Below are 21,646 nucleotides of genomic sequence, written 5' to 3'. Positions count from 1 at the left end.
TCCAACAAAGCCATGGTGGGTATTTATTTCTGCATTTTCCTGTCATTGCTCTAGTATTTTTATGTAATTTTAAAAGCTTAGAAATTCAACTTTGAAATAAATTATTGCAGAGTCTATGTCATTAAAAAAACCTACCAGCAGTTCACTGAGTTGTTCATAATCAAACATTTCATTTTCATACTGTTCTGCAAGTTCTTTACCCAAGGCAATGGCCTCTTCCCACATCTGTTGGAAAAAAAAAAATCACAAAACAACAAAAAGAAGCTGAATTGCATACCTTGGTTAAACATCAACATTAGAATCAAATAAATCCAAATAAAGCAACCAAATGCATGGTGTCACATGCCTGAAAACACTGAGCATCTGATGTGCCAAAGAGCTGTGCTGGGGTTCTAAATGTCTCTATTAATGGAATCATGGAATTGTTTAGGCTGGAAAAGTCCTCCAAGTTCACTGAGTCCAACCATTCCCAGCACTGCCAAGGCCACCAGTGCCCCATGTCCCCAAGTGCCACCTCCATATGGATTTTAAATCTCTCCAGGGATGGGGACTCCAGCACTGCCCTGGGCAGCTGTGCCAGGGCTGGACAAACCTTTCCATGAAGGAATTTTCCCAAATATCCACCCTGAGCTCCCCTGGCCCAGCCTGAGGTCGTTCCCTCTCCTCCTGTCCCTGTTCCCAGATCCCAAATCCCCCCGGCTGTCCCCTCCTGTCAGGGAGTTGTGCAGAGCCACAAGGGCCCCCCTGAGCCTCCTTTTCTCCAGGCTCAGCCCCTTCCCAGCTCCCTCAGGAATTCTCCATTCCCTTCCCAGCTCCCTCAGCCTCTCTTGGGGCTCCAGACCCTTCCCTGGACACACTTCAGCCCCACAATGACTTTTTTTATCATTAAGGGTCTCAAAACTTAACACAGGATTGGAGGTGCCTCAGCAGTGCCAGCACAGAGGGACAATCCCTGCCCTGGTCCTGCTGCCACACCATTTTTAACACAGCCCAGGTGCCATTGGCCTTTTTGGCTTGGTGGCACTCAAGGTGATCTGCTCCATGACCTTCCCTGGCACAGGATGCAAATTTACTGGATGCAAATCAAGTTAAATGATCAAAGAGCTTCAGAAGTGAAATGATTCCTGCCAGCCCATGCAGTAATGTGTAAACACAGCCTGTCCATGAAGAAACCCAGGACCTAAGTCTGATGATTGATTATATTTCATAATCACCTCTCTCGCCCTCTAATATCTATAATCTGTATTAGACAGGACAGGCAATTTGCAGATATTGCTTTGAACAAATACTCATTATATTTCCATTGGTTCTTCTTCTTCTCGTTCCTCAACCATGAAATTCAGCAGCCGTCTCAAGTGACCCAAAGAAATTTAACAATATCCTTCAGCTCTTCAGAAGGCAACAATCTTAATGAGGAGCAGCAAGAATGGTTTTAAATGTGCATTTTTCATTTGTTTTTTCCACTCCAAAGATAAAGAACCACTCAAACCCAAAAATATGCTTAAATTAGCACACCAGGCTATCTAAGATCAAACTTGATGATCGGCCTCTGTTGCTGAAATTTGGTTGGCATTACTGATCTCACTTTATTTTAAAAATGAGTTTCAGAATGAGTTCGAAATGCAGATTTTATTAGCCTTCATCTTAAATTTAAATTCTTTGGCCACAGCACCTCATTCTCCTCTCAGCATCAGGCCACAGGTTCCTTGCCCTGGTGGAATCCTGAGGGGATCCAGCAGCCAAGAGCAGGTGGGTGGAGGAGGGTGAGGGGAAGGGCTGAACACACAATTCCCCATTTTCCCCCACAAACATCCACCTTTGGGGACAGGGAGTTTGGGATGAAGCACCACAACTTCCAAAGATGGTGGGAGGTGGGTGCTGGAGAGAAAAGAGGAATGGTGACCTGAGGAAACTTTCACAACAACTGATCCCTGCATCCATCCCATAAAAATCCCTCAATCCCATCCTCCTTAAAGCACTTTGCAAGTAAGAGGTATTTTACATCCCAAAACCCAAAAAGCTCCCCAAACCATACAAATGAAATTCCACACTCAAAACCCCCAAATCAGAAAAATTCTATTTGTCTACTGATCTACAACTCAAAATTGCATTTCTTAGTGTATCAGGAAAATTTGGAAAAAAATGAGTTTTAGAAAAATTCCTGGTTCCAGATGCTGATTTGAAAAACAAGAATAAAACATAAAGGACAAATCCTCAGCCACTCTTCACGTGGAACATGCCAATGTCACAAAAACCAAAATGGGTCCCACTGGTTCAGTGTCCATCCCTGCTCCTCTCTCCAAAAAAGGAGCCAATTTTCAGTGGAGGGATGAGCTGAAAGGTGGTCCTGGAAAAGTGAGTGGGAACGGCTGGGAAGCAGCAGCCTGGAATAGGCAGGGAGCTGCTGATGGTGCAGGAAATGAGGAAATGCAGAGGGAAAAACAGTTATGGGACATCACAGGGAGAAAGGAGACAGATTTCTGCCCTCCAAGTAAAGACAAAATAATGGCTAAAAACTGCACTGTGGGGCTGAGGGAGGGGAAAGGAGTTTCTGAGTCCTGCAAAAACCAATTGGGATGATGTTTGGACAAAGTTGTGACCCAATTTAAGATTAAAAAAAGCCATGAATGCTCACAAGGAGCAGATTCTGGTTCTTCATTAACCTTTCCTTGCAGCTCCTCGTGATATTCGACCCCTCCTCTTGATTTTACTTATTTCTCCAACAAGGTTCAGAACGTTATTTATCTTGGGAAGAGGACTGCAACGAGCATGAGTTGCCTCATGTTTGTAAAGTGCCTTGAAGGTGAAAAACCCATCAGAAGGACTAATTACAATCACGGTAATGAGGGATCACGTCTGCAGGAAATTACAAGGCAGCCTGAACGCTCTGCAACGCAATTTTTGCAAATGGAAGGATCTGAATGTTTTTATCCATATTATGGATCTAATCTAGCATGATGATACAGAGCATGTTTTTATTTTTAAACAAAAATTAACATGAATTTAAGAGTAAAGGCACAGTTGCAGAAAAAAAAGGAGGGCATTTTCACACACCAAGTGGAGCTAATTTTGACTCAGAAAGGCAATACAGCACCAATTTATAGGAACTGAACTAATATTCAGGTGTTTGTTAAGTCAGCAAGTGAAAGCTTTCAAAATCACTTAACCTTCCCTCATTTTGAGTGCCATTTTCTTCTGAACTTCAGTCATCCATAACTTCTGCATATTTTCATTTCAAAGACAGCAGTGTGACCATCACTTCTCTTGTCCTGGTTCCCTGTTTGTGTGCTCCAGATTTAACCAGACCCTCTCCAAAATGAGACTGGAAATAAATCGAAGCCTAAATAATGTTTGATTTGCATCAACACTGTAAACAAACTCCCTTGCTTCTTCCCACTGACTCCTGGAGAAGCACAGATGTGTTCCTAAACCATGTCTGGGCTTGGAAAAGGTGGGTGGATTTAGATGGGATATTGGGCAGGAATTGTTCCCTGGGAGGGTGGGCAGGAGCTGGGATGGAATTCCCAGAGCAGCTGTGGCTGCCCCTGGATCCCTGGCAGTGTCCAAGGCCAGGCTGGAGGAAGCTGGGAGAGGTGACAGACACCCTTGCTTGTGACAGGGTGGGACCAGGTGACCTTTAAAGGTCCTTTCCAACCCAAAGCATTCAGTGATTCTGAAAGCAGACACACTCTGCCTACACACCACTGCCTATAGGTACCACAGCACTGCCACTGATTAAATAACAACTTTAGCAGAATTAAATCTCCTTTTATTTTTTTTTTCACCTTCCCACCCTTGTCTGTCAGCCCCATAAACACACCAGAGCAGAGGCTGTTTCCACTGCACCTCTCTAGCCTGAACAAAGCCTTGAGATGTTACTGAATATTAATATTAATAATGGATTCTGTAAATGTTCCAGAGCCTGAAAAATGAATCCTCAAATTAAATGTGATCCAGATTTAGTTCATGTACAACACACAGACAGTAATCACATAATCCTTGCCTTCTTCCTAGCAAGGAAGTGGAGATGAACAGGAGAAAACCAGACCGTGGAATCCCAGAATCCCAGACTGATTTGGGTTAAAGATCATCTCCCTCCACCCCTGCCATGGCAGGGACACCTCCCACTGTCCCAGGTGCTCCAAGCCCAATGTCCAACCTGGCCTTGGGCACTGCCAGGGATCCAGGGGCAGCCACAGCAAATCTGGGAATTCCATCCCAGCCCCTCCCCACCCTCCCAGGGAACAATTCCTTCCCAAAATCCCATCTAAATTTATCCTCTTCCAGCTAAATCCATTCCCTGTGTCCTGTCCCTCCATGCCTTGTCCCCAGTCCCTCTCCAGCTCTCCTGGAGCCCCTTTAGGCTCTGCCAGGGGCTCCGAGCTCTCCCTGAACTTTCCCAGCTCCCTCAGCAGAGCAGCTTCAGATATCAGAACAACATTTGTGTCTGGCTTAAATTACTGGAATTCCTTGCAAGTTTCTGTACAAGTCAGTTTGCAAGTTCTCCTGCTGACACTGTGTCACATTATTTCTAATGGAACCTTTTCAGGAACTTTTCTATCGTACTGCAAATACACAATAAAAAAGGAAAAAGGGGAAATTATTCTTTCCATTTTTGCCAGTCTCTACTTTGTCCCTCTCCAGCCAAGACCTCTGTCTTAGAGAAGAGCACCCACTTTTTGTTTTTCACTGCCTCTTAAAAACCTCACTGTGCTTCAACATCTCTGGAAATCCCAGAGATTTCAGCTGTCCCTTCAGGGGAACAATGACAAGTTGGATTGTGGAACTCAATTTCTCAAGTGCCCTGAACTCCAGAGGCCCAGGAGTCACTTGGAAAAGACTTCTAAGATCACCAACCATCACCTTGTTGAACAATAAACCCTGTCCTCCGGTGTCAAATCCATACATTTTTTGAACAATTCCAGGGATGGGGATTGCACCACTGCCCTGGGCAGCCTGTTCCTCTGCTTGCCAACCCTTTCCACGAAGAAACTTTTCCTAATACCCAACCTAAACCTCCCCTGGTGTGAGTTGAGGTTATTTCCTGAACCTGGCTTTTCCCTTGTGCAGCTGCACCACAACAGCCCCAACATCACAAAAAACCAACCCAAAGCTGGAGATTTTTCCATCATTCTCAAAGAAACGGGGACAGTGTGTCCCACACCCCCTGCACAACCCTCTGGAAAATGCAGCTGTTTACTCCAGAGCCAGTTTATTCAGGTGGGGACAGCAGGGCTGCAGCCCAAGCATCCTGATAAATGGAATCTATATTCTTGAAGGTCAATAACTCCCAATCTGCTGCCTCACAGATTTCCTGCCTTGGAAGCTTTCCCAGCTTTGCCCAGGACATGGCAAGTCTTCTGGAGAAATGAGTTGTACAGGGAGCTGCTACACAGGATTTGTACGAGGTACAACTCATTAATGGGAGAAACAATTTATCTGGAGAGGGTACCAGGGAGAGAGGCTGCTGATACTGGATGGAAAATGCTTCTTTTATACTCAGGGGGTAAGAAAAATGTGCACAGCCTAAATTTAGCTGTGCAGACACGAGCTGCAAATTGTTATGGGCGAGACTTTGCGGATCTTTTTTAGGGAAAACCCAGTGATTTAATTTCTTTTTCAAGCTGGATTGCTTGTGTTGGCCAGGAAGAACTACAGCATTCAATTTAGTTTTTGAGGTTAATAGCAGCAAAGGAGGATCTCAGGGTATTTCTGAGCCCCTGCAGAGTTAATGGTCAGGAGCAGTGAAATAGTCTGGGATAAGAATATTATGGTGCCATATTCTGACGTGTGAGAGACTTTCTAAGCTGGTTAAATTTCAGGTAGTGTTAATTAAGCAGCATGAAGGCTTAATAGTTTAAATAAAATGCTGAAACTCAGCATTTCTCTGTTGTTAGTGCTGCATTCAAGATACAGCCAGGTTGGAAACTCTTTAAATAAATAAATAAAGAAATAAATTCATTTGGAGCACACTCTGTATCCTCCCTCTCTCCAGACTCTCTGTCCTTCCCAGCTCTCAGGACAGCTCTGGGGCTGAGCTGGCCACGAGCCTCACACAGATTTTTGGCAGACAGGTGATTTTCACCACTCACTTGTTAAGATGGAAGAAAAAGGCATTTGATATCATCCCATGAGCTGGAAAAAAAAGGCTTTTAAGCCAAAGCATGGCATTTGCTGTATAATTTCAGATATTTTCTGTTCAGGGGTTGCTGTAAAGCAGTAAAAGCTTTTTTTTTTTTTTTTTTTTGAGGAGGAGGAGGAGGAGGGAGGAAGGAGGAGTAGAAATAAATGAGCAGTATGCATTTGTTTACTTTTTTTCTCCTCAGGATCAACACTTTCAGTTTATGGAGGAGCAGAGGAAAACCTGTCCTGATTTATGGGCAGCAGCATCACCAGCAAACCTGAGCCCATCACTGGTCCCACATTTCACCAGGCAGGAACAGGAATGCTGCTGCTTCCCTTGGGGCTCCACAAATAAACCTGGTTTCAAACAACACCTCATGTTTGCCAAGGAGCATTCCCTGGACTCAGGAGTTCACCAGCATTGATTGCCATCAGCTCCTCCCCACAGGAAAGATGTCACCCCTTCCCTCATCCCTCTACTCCCATCACTGTTCTCCCTTCTCACCTTGGGATCTTCTAACACAACAATTTCCAGGCAAGTCCCTGGTTTAAAGGCTTTGCTGGAAATCACAAAGCTTCAGGAAAACACAGAGAGAGCAAACACCAGAGAGCAGTTCAAAGGGTGGGTGAGACTGCTGGGATAAACCTGAGGATAAGGATTTTAAGGGCAAAAGCCAAGAGAGATGGAGAGGAGGCTGGAAAGTGCAGTGAAAAATAATCTAGGAGAGAAAGGGATCCCTACACCAGGGAAACAACTTTCCTTTTGGAAAGAAGGAGCTCAGAAAAGGAGTGAAGAGCATAACTAATCAGGAATCAAATCCAAAAAGTAGAACAATTACAAAATGCAAAAGTTGTTTCTCAAAAATGCTCCTCCATAAAGGTGAAAATTTTGTACTTCAGCTTTATAAAAGGTTGCTTTAAGGACCAAAAAGTCAAATACAGATAAAAAAGCGATCTTCCTAAGAAAACCAGATTAAAAATCAAAATGAGGAATCCTAAATGGATCTTGATCTACAAGCACCAGGGCACTTGTGGTGAGGATTCATTTTGTTCTCAGCCCCACTCCTGCCTTTGGGGCAAGCCCAACTCCCTTTCACTCACTCACAAATTTCTCAGACACTTCTAGGACACAAGTGAAGTGTTCACTTCATTCCAGCCCGTGTGTGGAGGATTAAATCTAAATTCACCTGCCCATGAATGCCAATATTTAAGGGATAAGCCTCGTGGTTGGCTTTCAACAGACAAGGAAACTGAATTCTCCTGGGAAATTACTCTGCCAAGAGAAAGGAATCCTGATTTTTGAGAGGCTGAACTACATCAACCTTTAAAAAATAAAAATCCAATGTTTTAAACCCAATTTGAGGAAATCCCTCTGCTCCATTTCTTCTACACAATGTTTCTAACTCCCACATCTCCCTCCCTTCCCAAATCCACAGCTTCCCACCAGGCAGGTTGGGGTGGGAGAGGCACAGGTTCACAACTTTCAAACAAAACTCCTCAACTTCTGAAAAGCTCTGCAGCTGTCCAGGGGTGCTGACCTTCTTTTGACACCTCTCGTTAACTTAATGGGAAGGGAAATCAAAACAAGTGGGATCAGGAGTGAACTGCCAGGCAGGGACCCTGCTGGCTGATTATGGCACAAGAAAAAAAAAAAAAAAACAGGAATTGGTCTGGGCATGGCTTCAGCCTCCCAAAATTGCACAGCAAAGGCTTTTCAGGAGAGTTCAAAAAGCTTCTGGGCTACACTTGCAAACTGCTCAAGGAATTCAAGAAGTTGATTTAAGTTAATGTCAGAACATCCCAAATGAGAGGATTGCCTTCAATCTACACTGGAAACCTCCACGTGGAGCTTCCTGACATTTGCAAAAATCACAGAAAATGAATATTCTCAGTGTATATTGATTTTTTCATTTCTCTTTTCATGGAGTAATGTGAAAAATTATCACCAGCCCGAGTGACCAGAAAATGAGAGCAGGAATATCTGTAAGCAGATTCATCTGGAAATGAATCAACTCCTCTCACACACAAAAATCCCACAGGAGTCCTGGCACTTGAGTTCTGCACAGAACAATTCCCAGTGCCTGGACACCATAAAGGACCAACAGGAAGCCATAAAGACATAAACCTACAAAATAAAACAGGTAACTCCTGGTTTTCCTTCCAGACAGGAATGTAAGATTAAAATTAGCTTGAAAATCAGCTGTGATTCTCAATCAAATGAGATTCTTCTCATTCACTCAGGAAAAGCTTTTTGGGCAGCAGGAACTGTCCCCAGGTCACCTCCACCAGCCCCAAACAGCCACTTGTGCACCACTCCAGAATTCCATTTCTACAGCTTTTATCCCAGGCCAGAATTACAGTTTTTACCTCAATCCAGAACTACAGTTTTTAGCATCACTCATTAACAACTTCTAAATATTGCATTAAGATAAGCTATAAAATTTGACTTTTTAAGCAACATTATTAACAAAATTATAGAAATGGTAGTTTTAATCAAGTTTATTCTAGGATTTTAATCTGATGCTGCTAAAACACCTGGAAAGGATGGGCTGGCTGGATAATATTCTATCAGAAAGTAGCATTTCTGTTCACCTTACAGAGTTTGCTTTTAAACTCCGAGTTTATTTTTCTGAAATGTTCTGACAAAGAGATTCCTGCTTCTAGACTCGAATATTTCGTGCCTGAAATATCCAAACACTGATCCATCCCTGTCTCCCACATTAACCCCCTTCCAATCCAACACCAAGCAATGCCAAATGCAAATCCCTTCTGCATTAAAAGATGCAATTGCAATGATATATCCTCCTCCCAGGATATTTATGATATGAACCACAGACATGCAGGCCCTGAGGGAATTATTTTTGTGTACATGAGGAAAAACAAGGGGAGCTGAAGGATTCTTGTAACTGCCACAAAAAGCACTCCAAATTACATGCCTCACTTTTTTATTTACTCCATGGCATCATATGCCCATATACTTACCCTTAAAAGAGGAGTTATAAATGTACCATTGGTTTCTTTTGACTTTTTTTTTTTTTTTTTGTAATATCATCATCTCCAAGTGCTTCCTGAAGGTCACTGGATGCAAACTACGTTTACTATTAAATTTATAAGTTTGAGAGAAAAGCAATGAAATACATTTGCACTTTTTTCCTTCCCTTTTTACCTTGCCCTTGTCAAAGTAATGGATAATTTCTTGATAGAGCTGATCTTTCAGCTGTCCTTGAGTAGCAGCTTGGTATCCATCCCGCTGGGTAAGATGTGCTGCACATGCTTCTTCTGACCACTAAATCACACAAAAATAAAAAAAAAAAAAGGGGAAAAGTGAGAGCAAATCCAAAGGGATGAGTTCTGAAGTGAAACAAAAGAAAGGGGCTTTATTTAAAGAAGTGGTGCTGCAGTTAATGCACCAACAAAGGGTTTTTTCACAGCTGTGCCCTTTGCTTCCTTGGGCACAAGGAGTATTTATTTGGATGCTCTAATTGGAGGCTAATTACATCTATCAGCTGGAAGGGAGCTTCTGGAGGTGGCTTCCCCTCCTCAGTGAGTTTGATGAGAGTGACCTCAGCCTGCTGATGGGTACAAGCCACTGGGGACACAATGAACATTTCACTTTGTGTGAGACAAAGCCTGGAGCCCAGATCCATCAGCACAAAGGGAAGGGCTGCAGGCAGGGACATGAGATGGCTCAAACTCACTGAGGATCTTCAGAGGCAGGGAAAGAATAATTAACTTTATCCAGCCTGTCTGCAATTAGCAGCTCTGGCTTTTCCAGCAAATGCCTGATGGATCAAGGGAAAGATGTCAATCATAGGAACCATGGAATAGTTTGGGTTGGAAAGGAGCTTAAAGCTCATCCCATCCCATCCCATCCCATCCCATCCCATCCCATCCCATCCCATCCCATCCCATCCCATCCCATCCCATCCATGGCAGGGACACCTCCCACTGTCCAACCTGGCCTTGGGCACTGCCAGGGATCCAGGGGCAGCCACAGCTCCTCTGAGCTACTCCCAGATTAATTTCCAGAATTATTGCTACTTCACCTCCTATATATAATTAAATTTCACCCATTCACTTCTTGATTTGGCCAAAATGTTTGTGTTTGGGTCATGCAGACACCTCTGTTCTGAACTTTGTTTCTGAGCAACACAAACCTGCTGGAGCCTGCAATGTGGTGGCATTTTTTTTTCAGCATGCTAAGAGCTGCTATCTTCTGTTAGTTTTGAACACCTCAATTTTGACAAAAAGGGTCGAAAACACATCAAAAGTCTCTTTTCTTGAGTGTGCTTCATCAACTTGCAGTAATTTGGCCTCCCTCTCTCCACAGACAGAGCCTTCTTGCAGATTGAAAGGTGAAATTCTCACACGCTCTCAGTCTTGCCCTCGATGTGATCCCATTAAAATCAGTGGGATGAAATATCTGCCCGTGATGAGTGGCATTGAAAATCCTGTCCTGAGGCTTGACAGAAAAACTCAATTGCTCACTTACACACCCCCCAATATTGCTGCTCCTCAGGCAACACTGAACTCCTCCCTCCACCAAGGGCTGCAGGAGCAGGGATTGAGATAGAGATTGATACACTTTTATAATGAAGTAATTCCAGCCTCTAATGAAATGATACTTAAAAATAAACACCCACTCAGGAATGAAAACCTGGGACAAAGCCCACCCTGGCATTTGCTGTCTGCTATCAATTGGCATTAGAAGGAAAGAAAAATGGATATTTCTTCCCATGAAGTTCTTCCCCTGAATTCAAGAGTACATTAAGTGAGACACTCACCTGCTCTCTGAACACATTCCCTAAGAAAAGCCACAACTGACTAAACTCTAATTTGAGGTCACAGAAAGTAAGTTGTCTAACAAGTCCAAGCCATGCCAGGTGAAAATCTGAGTGATGTTTTGTGGCATGGTTTATTCCATCATTTATTCAGCAACACAGCCCTGTGGAAGGGAATGAATCCTTCATCCTGTTCATCCATGTGAAGTGGGCACAGTTCTGCACTCCAGATGAATCTTAGAGATGTCTCCTTGTGTAATAATTACCCTCTAATGATTTTAAAATACAGTAAATACATTTCAGAGTGTCTTAATTTAAATTGCACATGTACACTCTGCATCATATTTAGTCTTTTTACGGCTTGGATGCAGTTTGCTCGACTCTGAAGCACGAATAATTCACAGTGCATCCATCAGAAGATGTCATGTAACACCTTCCCCTTTTCAACTTTCCAAAATAGATATTTGACACTCACACTTTGCTGGGGATTGCTGAAATTAAAGGCAGGATTGTTATGAACATTTGGCTGCTGAGGACGAGATGCAGTTCCTGGATGAAGAGGGGCACCATGAGCACAGCAGAGTGCAAGAACACAATCCCAGGCTGCTCTGGGTGGGAAGGACCCTAAAGCCCATCTGGTTCCATCCCTTCCATGGGAAGGGAAACTTTCCCTGGATCAGGAGGCTGCAATTGACCACTGGAATGAGCAGGAGATCAAAGGGGAAATGAAATTCTCATTTATTGTGTCCCTGACTCTCTGTCCCTGGGGGTGTTGTGTCCTTGAGGGGAGTGGAAAGAGATCCAGCACTCCCTGAGGGAGAAAGGTTTCACTGCAGGCTGTGAAATGTGAGGAAGACAAACAGGACTAAATCAAACTCTTCCAAAACCTCTAATTCTTATCACACTGAGATTTTTACTTTTCCCATTAACTGCTTTTCAAAATTAAATCATAAACCTAGGAATTCAGTGATGATTCAGCTGTATTAAATGGGATTTCATGACACAAGTGTCTGCTGGCAAGAGCAGCATCCTCCTAAATGACAGCCAGGAGAGCAAAGTGGGTACCTGCTCCCACATTTGTGACGTGAGCACATAAAAAAGCTGCATGTTAGAGACAATACCTTCTCTCCAGAATGTTTTCAGGGAGATTTAATGCTTCTGAAGTACAGCTTCACTCCATTTCTGGCTGGCACTGGATAGTGTTAAACACTCAAATGCTTTCTTTCAGGCACTTTCTGCAGGTAACACGTTATTTGTGCACCAAACATTCCTTGGAGAGGAGCAACATTGTTGTGCCTCTTCAAATGTGCTATAAACTGGGTAACCCTGCATTGAAATGGTATGAACCTCTGAAAGGCATGAACTTGCACAGAAGGCCATTTGAATCTCTCTACAATTGTCTGAAATCCAAGCTGCAGCAGTTACTGACACCCAAGAGCACTCAAGAACAAAAGATCTGTGGAGAGCTCATTTACTAAAATATCTGGTTAGAAGCTTTCACATAGTGTACAACCTTGGGTATTTGCAGTTTGGATTTTGTGGTGCTGACTTGACCACGTTCCCTTCACTCCAGCTCAAGATCCACCTCTGGCATGCAGTGTTGTTTTCCTCTGTGTATGAACTCCATGTGCACAACAGAAGCCAGCACAGAGCTGTTCATCAGCTCAAACATCTCCTGGCTGGCTGCTGCTGGGATTCCCCAGAGCCAGGATGTGTTTTGGGGTTTACCTTGAGGAGTTTTGCATGCAGGAGTAAAGTGTAGGCAGCCTCTGTGTAGTTATCACACTCCTTGTGCAGGTCACACAGCTTGTACAGGTACCTGCCAGCAACACAAACAAGGGCTCTTACAAACACTGGCTTTAAGATGGCACTCAGTAATTAATTTTGAACATTACAAGTCTATCTTCAAACAAGTAAATTATTTGTGGGATTGGTTAAAGTTCCCATTTCTGTGTGCAGACAACCTTTAGGACCATTTGCATTTTCACTGTGTTGTTTTTAATGGACACTCAGGGAACCATGGGATCATTAAGGTTGGAAAAATCCTCCAAAATCATCGAGTCCAATCTTTGACTGAACACCACAAGAATGATTTGTGGTGAGTAATAAATCCAATCTACACTTTGTGAAAGAGAGCACTCTTATAGTTCAGCTATGGGACAGAAATTTTCATTCTTTAACTTCAGTATCCTCACACCTCAGGCAGGGGATTCTCTTCATTTGTTTTGATGATTTTTACACTGACAATTAAAAAATATCCCCACAGAACTATTAACAATTTGCAAAAGCCAGTGAAAATATTTTCAAGTTTGATATTCATTATAAGTTTGTAAACAGAAATTGGAAAGAATTTGGATGGGGGTTTCACAGTGAGAGACAATTTGTCTTTATGAGATGCTGAACAGGGCAGACCTGAATAATAAGAAATAACTTCATGTGTTTGTCTGCAATTATCAATCCTGCCATTTCCTATTCTTTTTGCAAACTTTTAAAAGACCAATTAAAACCATTTACACAACAGGAAGAGAGTTCACAAGTGAAAATTCTTCTGAAAAGATAACAAGCACCTGAGAATGAATAATGAGATACCTAAAATAGCATTACAAACACAAACTTCATCATTTTAGCACAACAGTTTAAGCCAAAGCACAAATGGGGGCTGTGAACCCTGAGGTTTACAAAAAGCACGATATTTCCACATTTACTTGGTCTAAAAGGAGATTTTGAGAGCTTTAAGTTTAAAATAAGTATCAGTCAGGTATTATTTAATAGTTGTTTTTATTCCAAATCACATATTTTGTACCTCACCAGGAGGCAGCATCATTTCTATGCTCAGCCTTTGCTTTATTGGTTTTCTTCATCACCAGAAGAATTCTGGCTCCTGAGTATTTCAGTGCTCATTGTAATGGGACTGAAGGACTTGGAGAAAGGGGACAGAGATAATCTCCTGACTGGCACTTCCAGCACTCTGTTCTCAGTGCAGATAAGCTTTTGAATTACTTCAGGTTCAGCCAAGGTGTGATTTTTCATTACTCTTCTCCTCCAGCCCCCAAGTGACTGCTTAATATGAACTTAATTTCCCCAATTACAGAGCCTGTGTCAGGCAGTTTGTCACCAGTCATGTTTACAAACCTTATGTACATCTCTTCCCTCTCGATCTCCTTGTAGAAATTCTGAAAAACAACATAATTTGGTTACAAAGTCTTTGATTTCACACTTTGGAATGTACACAGAACATGCTCCATATTAAAAAATTCATAATTGCGTGACATCAACCTCCAAACTGCAAAATGAAATTTGCCTGCAGTGATGGAACACAAGTTATTTAACTCAGAAAATCAAATGCTGGGATGTTTCATGTTGCAGTGGTTTAGGGCTCCTGTCTCATTGCAAAGGTTAAGAATTTGCAAGAACAATAGTGCTGGAAATTTGCTGCTGGCATTTGCATGTCACACATCATTACCCATTTTCAGCTGAAAATCATCTAATATACAACAAACCCGTCATTTTTAAGCAACAGTTGTTCTATGGATTGAAAACTTCAAACCTTAGTTGAGAAATACATCACCTGCTCTTGGATTCTAGCAGTTTCCTTGGAAATAAAAAGTTAGATTAGTGTTATTTATCTGGTTTCATATGTCACATATGAGCATCGCTCTCCTCTCAGTGCCTCCAGCCTTGAGATAAACTGGTTAACAGTGCAAATATTGTAAATGCAAAATATGATAAACCAGGGGAGAGATTCAAGGCATTTCTGAATCTAATTTCAAGTTTGCCTCCAAAATCTATAACATACCTAAGAAAACAAAATACAAAGAAATTCCTTCTTCAGTGAATTAAATATATTTCAATGCTAAATTAAAGAAGTTAGAAGAGGTATTAAAAGAGCACAAAATCAGAACTGAAAGAGGGATAAATCCAGTATACAAGTGATCCCTTAAAGAGAACTGGGCTCCATTCCCTTCTCCATCAGCACTGGCTTAAGTGCAGATCAAACTCTCCAAGTCAAACTACCCTCAATGCAGACAAACTTAATCCCAGGAAAATCTCAGGATCAATAAAGTCCCAATTAGGAACTCTTTGAGACCTCATGTGAGAATTGTGCTGAGTTTCAGCCATGGGCTGGATTTTTGCAATGGCCTGAATTTCACTTCAGATACCTGGAGAATGATGAAAAGGCTGAGTGAGCCCTGGAGGGGAAAATGGGAGTGTAACACCAAGCTCAAGTTTGAAATCACAGCAACTGAAAGGGACAGAAAATTCCTCTCCATGCCACTTCCTGGCATTTCCAGGGGACTCCAGTGGATCTGTGCTTGGTGTCTCACAGTGACTGAACCTGACAGCAGCCCCTCACCCACAAAATCCATCCTCAGCACGAACCCAGCTGCCAAAAGCCAGCACCAGCAATGCTGCTGGGAGACACCTGGAGCAAACAAACCCAACCCCAAACGTCCCACGGCTCCTCCACGGGGATGGTGAGAAATCCTGGCTCCAAGTGTTCTGATGAAGGGAAGGAGAAACAACTTCACCTTCCCAAGGAAATGCCCCCAGTGTGACACAGTGAGGTTTGTTGTTTGCCATCCTGCTTGGGAGAACTGGCAGGGTTTTTGGGATTACCAGGGTTCTGCTCAGGAGGACACCATGACCTTTCTGCAGGCAGCCCAAGAGCATTTGTTCCATCCCCAGCTGCTGACAAGTCCCCAGGTCCCTCCTCTTTGCCCGTTTCCCAAACATTGTGATGCTTTCTGATGTGCAAAGAGAGCAAAAACAACCTAAAAAGAAATGCCCAGTTTTTGGATTTGATGCCTCCATCTCCTCTCGTGCTCCAGTGGGCACTGTGTGTTTATGGCTGAGGAGATGGGGTGGTGTAAAGGCTGCACTGCACGAGGCCAGGGCTGCACCAGATGCAAAAAAAAAAAAAAAAAAAAAGCTAAAAAACGACATTGTATGCAAAAAAAAAAAAAAAAAAGAGCTATAAACTATTTACTCAGCTCTTTCCTGAACAAAACCCATCAGCCAGATCACACAAATGATAAACACTGGCTGTGCCTCATGTATTTAAGCAAAATCAAAGCTTTGATGATGATCTGGGGAGGAAAGCTTGGAATCCTCAGTGGCAAACAGTGCTGGTGGAAAAAATTAAATTTAGTTCATGATATTTTGGGGTTTCTGGAAGTTATTTTTCATGGGTGCTGATTTCTGGGTTGTAAAATCTCATTTTCTGAATCTCCACCAAAGACCATGATGTGTGTGAGTACAATGGGGTGAGTTTGCAGTGATTTTGTGGTGATTCTGCAGTGTTTTCATAGCGATTTTGTGGTGATTTTGTAGTGATTTTTTTTGTGATTTTGCAGTGATTTTTTTGGGTGATTTTGTGGCGATTCTGCAGCGGTTTCATAGCAATTTTGAGGCGATTTTGCAGTGATTTTTTGGGTGATTTTGCAGTGATTTTTTGCGTGATTTTGCAGTGATTTTTTTGGGTGATTTAGTGGCGATTCTGCAGTGGTTTCACAGCGATTTTGAGGTGATTTTGCAGTGATTTTTTTTGATGATTTTGTAGTGATTTTTTGGGTGATTTTGCAGTGACTTTTTGGGTGATTTTGCAGTGATTTTGTGGCGATTTAGTGGTGATTTTGCAGTGGTTTTGTGGTGATTTTGCAGTGATTTTTTGGGTGATTTTGCAGTGATTTTTTGGGTGATTTTGCAGTGATTTTTTGGGTGATTTAGTGGCGATTCTGCAGCGGTTTCACAGCGATTTTGAGGTGATTTTGCAGTGATTTTTTGGGTGATTTTGCAGTGATTTTTTGGGTGATTTTGTAGTGATTTAGTGGCCATTCTGCAGCGGTTTCACAGCGATTTTGAGGTGATTTTTAGCAGTGCTCACCAGCACGTTGACGGTGCAGCTCATGCGGTTCTCCTTGTTCTCGTCGTGCATGATGGTCCTGTAGTCCAGCAGCCTCTCCATCAGCCTCACCACCAGCTTCACAAAGGTCTCCCCACTCTTTGCCAGGTACTTGTGCTTCCTGCAGTGCTCCAGGAGACTGAAAAAACCAATTAAGTTCGCCTTGTTAATCACCGAGAAAAACCTTGACTCAGGTGCGGTTTTAAATATTGCGCCTCGTTAACAGATTTTAATTATTTCTGGGCTACAAAGTTCATTGTGGTCTAATTGCTCTCTCTCCTGACTTCCCCGTGACATAAATTTTGCTGCTGATCAACACTTACATTTTGTCAAATAACACTTTGTACTGCTCATCTCCACGGCCTCCTTCCACTTCGTGATCCAGTTTGGTGATGATCTCGTTCTCGAACTGTAATTAAACAAAGCAAGCGTAAATAATCAGCTGGCAAATATTTCACTTTATTACTGTGGCCTCAATGCCTCACAGATTGGTTGGGTGCCTTGGTGAGACGTTTAGCCCCTGCTTTAAAGCTTGATTGACTTTTAGAGTTTACAGTCTCTGGTTTTAGACTCTCCACGATGATCTCCTGCCCTACAAGGACTTCTTTGGTTAAAGGAATCGTTGCTCGTGTTGTTAAATGAAGTAGAAATAAAAATTACAGGAAACTAAAGAGTGAGATTAATGACAGGAATTGAGGGCACCGAGAAAGAATGTCCCCAGCAACAGAATTAAACACAAAAATGCTGGAAGCTCTGTGAGAAAGGAAAGGCAGCACTTGAGGCTGGATAACCCTGCTGGGTGCACCCCCCAGCACCCCTGACACCCCCTTTGAGCACACAGACACTGACTGGAGGACAGCACCTGATAAAGCTGTTAATAAACCCTGCAGAAAGGAAGGGAGGAGTTTCAAACAACTCCAGAATTCTTTTATTTGGGCAATATTAAAGGAATACAAACCTTAGTGGCCATCAGAATATGCTTTAAATGCAAACTGGGTAATTCCCTGGATTTTTAACCATTACAGAGAGTTTTAGCTGTTGCTGCAGGGAATGGATGTGGATTGTTAGTGGAGGAAGGTTCACTCTGGGCCTTCTGCTCTGTAAGGAATCAGTGAAGTCACCAAATTCCTAATTCTTCATTAAATAAGCACAGGATTAAAGAGAGAGATCTCAGCAGGAGAGGCTGGGTGAGCTGGGAGCCCGTGGCAGGGGAATGGGAGCCCAATGCTCACAGTGGGAGTTTGGTGACAGAACAGATGTCACCAGGTTTTTTCACTGTCACCTGCTTAAGCCACCCCTAAGAACGCTGAGGAGAAGCAAAGAACAAAGAGTACCAACATTTTGTAAATGTCAAGAGATGTACTTTGCATCTGCAGGTGATATTAACAGCACATAATGTACCCATGGAGAAAGAATGGATTGGCTGGATCATAAAATATTTTGGGTTGGAAGGAACCAGCCCAGCTGCTGTCCCTGCACAGACACCCCAGCAATCCCACCTTGGGTCTCCCTGTGAGCTTTGTCCAAACTCTCTGGAGCTCTGGGGCTGTGCCCATTCCCTGGGGAGCCTGGGCAGTGCCAGCACCCTCTGGGGATGAACCTTTCCCTAAAATCCAACCTAAACCCCCCTGACACAGCTCCAGCTGTTCCCTCAGGTCCTGTCCCTGGTCACAGTGAATACAGTGAATCCATTATTAAAATAATGACAGGAAAATGAGAAAAGGCAGGATAATGCAATCCACCCCCTCCCAGAACCAAACAGGTTCCCACAGTAGCAGAGCCTTGAGTCAAACACTGAAACAACAAAATGATGAAACAGAGAAATCACAAAAATCCTGTTCCCTAATGAGCCCAGAAAGAAATTGACTTTCTAACCCAATGTGAAAAATGACACTTGCTGCCAGCCCCAGCCCTTCAGGTGATGTATTTTTTAGGAAAAGATTATTCAGACAGAGGAGAGCAATTACATTTGTCATGCAGGATCTCTAAGATCTTCCCACTATCAGGTTTATTTAAATCTCTGTAAATCCACTCTTTGTTGGGCCATTTCCCCTAACAGCCTCTTGGGCTGAACAGAGCCAGACTTGTGGCATTTTGGGGGTTTTAAGGATTATTAACAATATCTTTGCTCTTTAGTCATTCCTGATATTTCTCATGGAGTTGCTGTGAAGCAGATCGTAGCAGCCAGATGAATAAATGTTATTTAACATCAGTTAAAAATTCCTTCTGTGGTCTTCCCACAGAGGAAGGTTTTATCAATACCAGCTGAGGTTTATGGAGCTTTGGAGGTTTATCATTTCCCATGATGGGAGCAGGAATGTGACCCTGGAGCTGCACAAGCCAATGGCTCTGGGACACTGCACCTGGCATCTGTTGATAAAACTCCATTTTTCCTTTCCTCTCTCTTTTTTCTTTTCCCTAATGCTTTTTTTAAATAAATGCATTACATTTAATTTAATGAATAAATAAGCCAGCAATTATTGTGATGGGATTTAGTCTCAACTGAAGAAGTGCCAAATCTCCAATGTTTCCATTAGAGCCAGTGCCACTGGCTGAGGCTCTTTGTGGAGGCTGAGGGGGAACATCTGCACCACCAGTGAGCCACACTCACATCCTCCTGCTGACACTGACAGCTTGAGGGGTGATACCAGCAAGATTACAGGACATTTTTAGCCACTTTTCCTCACAGCTGATCAAGATCTCAGCTTCTCTTTGAGAGTTTGAACTTGAGCAAAGAGCACATCCAGTGACCATCTCCTACCTGGAGCAAATAAATCAGGGGAAGCCATCTCATGTCAACTCAACTGATCACTTTTGGGCTTGGATTTACCTCAAGGAAGACTGAATTTGTAGCACTGGCTGACAAGTTAATTTTGCTGTAGATGAGGAGGACTTCCAGCCCTCCAAGCTGCTATAAATTCATTTTGATGTGGGCTAATAATAATCTGCCATATAAAATTCAAGTGACAGATCACACCACCAGAAATTAGTCCTAATGCAGAAATGGCACAAAAGTACAGCAAAACTTTGCTCAGAGGTTTTTATCAAAGTTGATGGTTATTCCCAATGGTTTCATCTGTTCTCTTTCCCATTTTTCCACAGCATTCCTGCTGGGAAGGGCTGGAGCCATTCAAAATGCTGGGATCATTTTGGAGGCCACTGTATTACCTTTGTTCCTTGCTTCCAGATGGAGGGACAGAGGATTATTGATATTTTCCAAAAGACCAGAAACCAAGAAAAACTTACACATTTACACTTCAACTGTAGATAATTAAAAAACATTACTTAATGAAACGAATCCTTTGTGGGGGATTAGTTATTTGGATTTGAATGTTTACTGGGATCACAGGAACTGGGAAAGTCATTTACTTGTGTCCTGTCTGCAAATCCACAGCACAGGGAAAGGGGACGTTTACCCAGGGCTCAGAAGGGGTATAAAGAATTATGGGTTCTGAAAGCCAAGAGAGATTCAGATAAACTAAGGAAACTTTTGACTAAGGGGAATTAAATCCCTTTGAAATTCATCAATAACCAGCATGTGAAAATCAAAATGCTGGTGTGACTGTTTGGTGATATTGAGATTTCTTGTTAAATGTCAGAAATGGCCTCAACTCCAAACAAGCAGAACAGGTCCAGAAAAGGTGACTTAAAATTGATGCAAAGAGTGCTGGTAGGAAATGAGGAATGAAGCCACAGCTGGGAGGGACAGGCAATGACACCAGGAGCTCTCCATGCTCCACATTCCACCTGAAGGGCTGTTCCACCTGAAGGGCTGTTCCACCTGAAAGGTTGTTTCACCTGAAGGGTTGTTTCACCTGAAGGGTTGTTTCACCTGAAGCTTTCCCTCCTGTTGTCACCACAGGATCCATGCACTCACCTGAGCAGGCCATGAACAATCAAACCAATTCTCTTTCATCACTGCCATGGCTCTGAAAAATTCCCTTTGATCCAGAGGCTCAAAAATTTCATTTGATACTGAAACCAAGGGGAGAAGGAGGAGTTTCCTTCCACAGGGAAGCTGCAACCCCACACTGTTTTTTAGGATGGGATTTTAGGAAGTTTTGAGGTCCAGGCTACTTTGAAGTCTTATAAGGCTTCAGAGGGAGAGGACATAATGGGCAACTCCAGTTTTTAATTCATGCAGCCTTAATATAGTTCTTAATATAAAAAAGAAGGGAAATTTATCCTGTTCTGTCTCTAAATACACCGGGAGAAGAAAAAAAAACCCAAACCCTTCTGTCTGTTCCTGGTTTTACCCAAATCCTCCTGAAATGAAAACCACCACAAAGGGAAAGTTGCCTGTTTACCACACAAACCATCACAGCATGGGGAGCCTGCAAAAAAACTGCAGTTCCTCCCCCACAAATCATGAGGTTGATACATCTGCTGGAGAAGTGGAGCCAATCTAAACCCTTGTTGATGTGACTAATAAGGTTAGATAATTGGATTTCTGGCAGATTAGTTTAACAGCAGCCAACCATGCCATTTGGAAGTTCTCTCTGGAAGCAGTGCTGGACAAGGATAATTGGTACTTGCATATAAAGGATATAAAGCTGCACATTACATCGACCCATTAAGCATCAAAGCTTGCCTAGGTACTGGTAATATTAAAAAAAAAAAAATCTACTTCTATCACTTCAACACAAAAGAGACAAAAAACTGAGTGAGGAATCTACAGACCAGTCAGCCCCACTTCAGCTCCTGAGGAAACCACAGAGCAAGATCTCGTGGAAGGTTTTCCAAGAACACAAAGGGCAAGAAGGTGACTGGAAAAAGCCAATTTACCAAGCTGAAATAAAAAAAAAAAAGTGTCCCCCTTCAATGGAGCCTAAATATGTCC

General features: G+C 42.8%; 1 protein-coding gene across 2 annotated transcripts in view; it reads right to left on the bottom strand.

Annotated features, from left to right (window-relative positions):
• DOCK1 (dedicator of cytokinesis 1) overlaps positions 1 to 21,646 on the bottom strand; it is a 255,021-nt gene that overhangs the window by 41,821 nt on the left and 191,554 nt on the right. For both annotated transcript variants that reach the window (XM_088169442.1, XM_088169443.1), the window contains exons 34-39: positions 17,130 to 17,215; positions 16,789 to 16,945; positions 14,037 to 14,077; positions 12,633 to 12,723; positions 9,290 to 9,409; positions 136 to 225 (exon numbers count right to left, since the gene is read on the bottom strand). In XM_088169442.1, the coding sequence (XP_088025568.1) occupies positions 136 to 225; positions 9,290 to 9,409; positions 12,633 to 12,723; positions 14,037 to 14,077; positions 16,789 to 16,945; positions 17,130 to 17,215 (585 nt within the window). The remainder of the gene's footprint in view (positions 1 to 135; positions 226 to 9,289; positions 9,410 to 12,632; positions 12,724 to 14,036; positions 14,078 to 16,788; positions 16,946 to 17,129; positions 17,216 to 21,646) is intronic.

Source organism: Sturnus vulgaris, chromosome 8, assembly GCF_052056855.1.
Source record: "Sturnus vulgaris isolate bStuVul1 chromosome 8, bStuVul1.hap1, whole genome shotgun sequence".
NCBI lineage: Eukaryota > Metazoa > Chordata > Aves > Passeriformes > Sturnidae > Sturnus > Sturnus vulgaris.
This window is presented reverse-complemented; position numbering and strand designations above follow the sequence as displayed.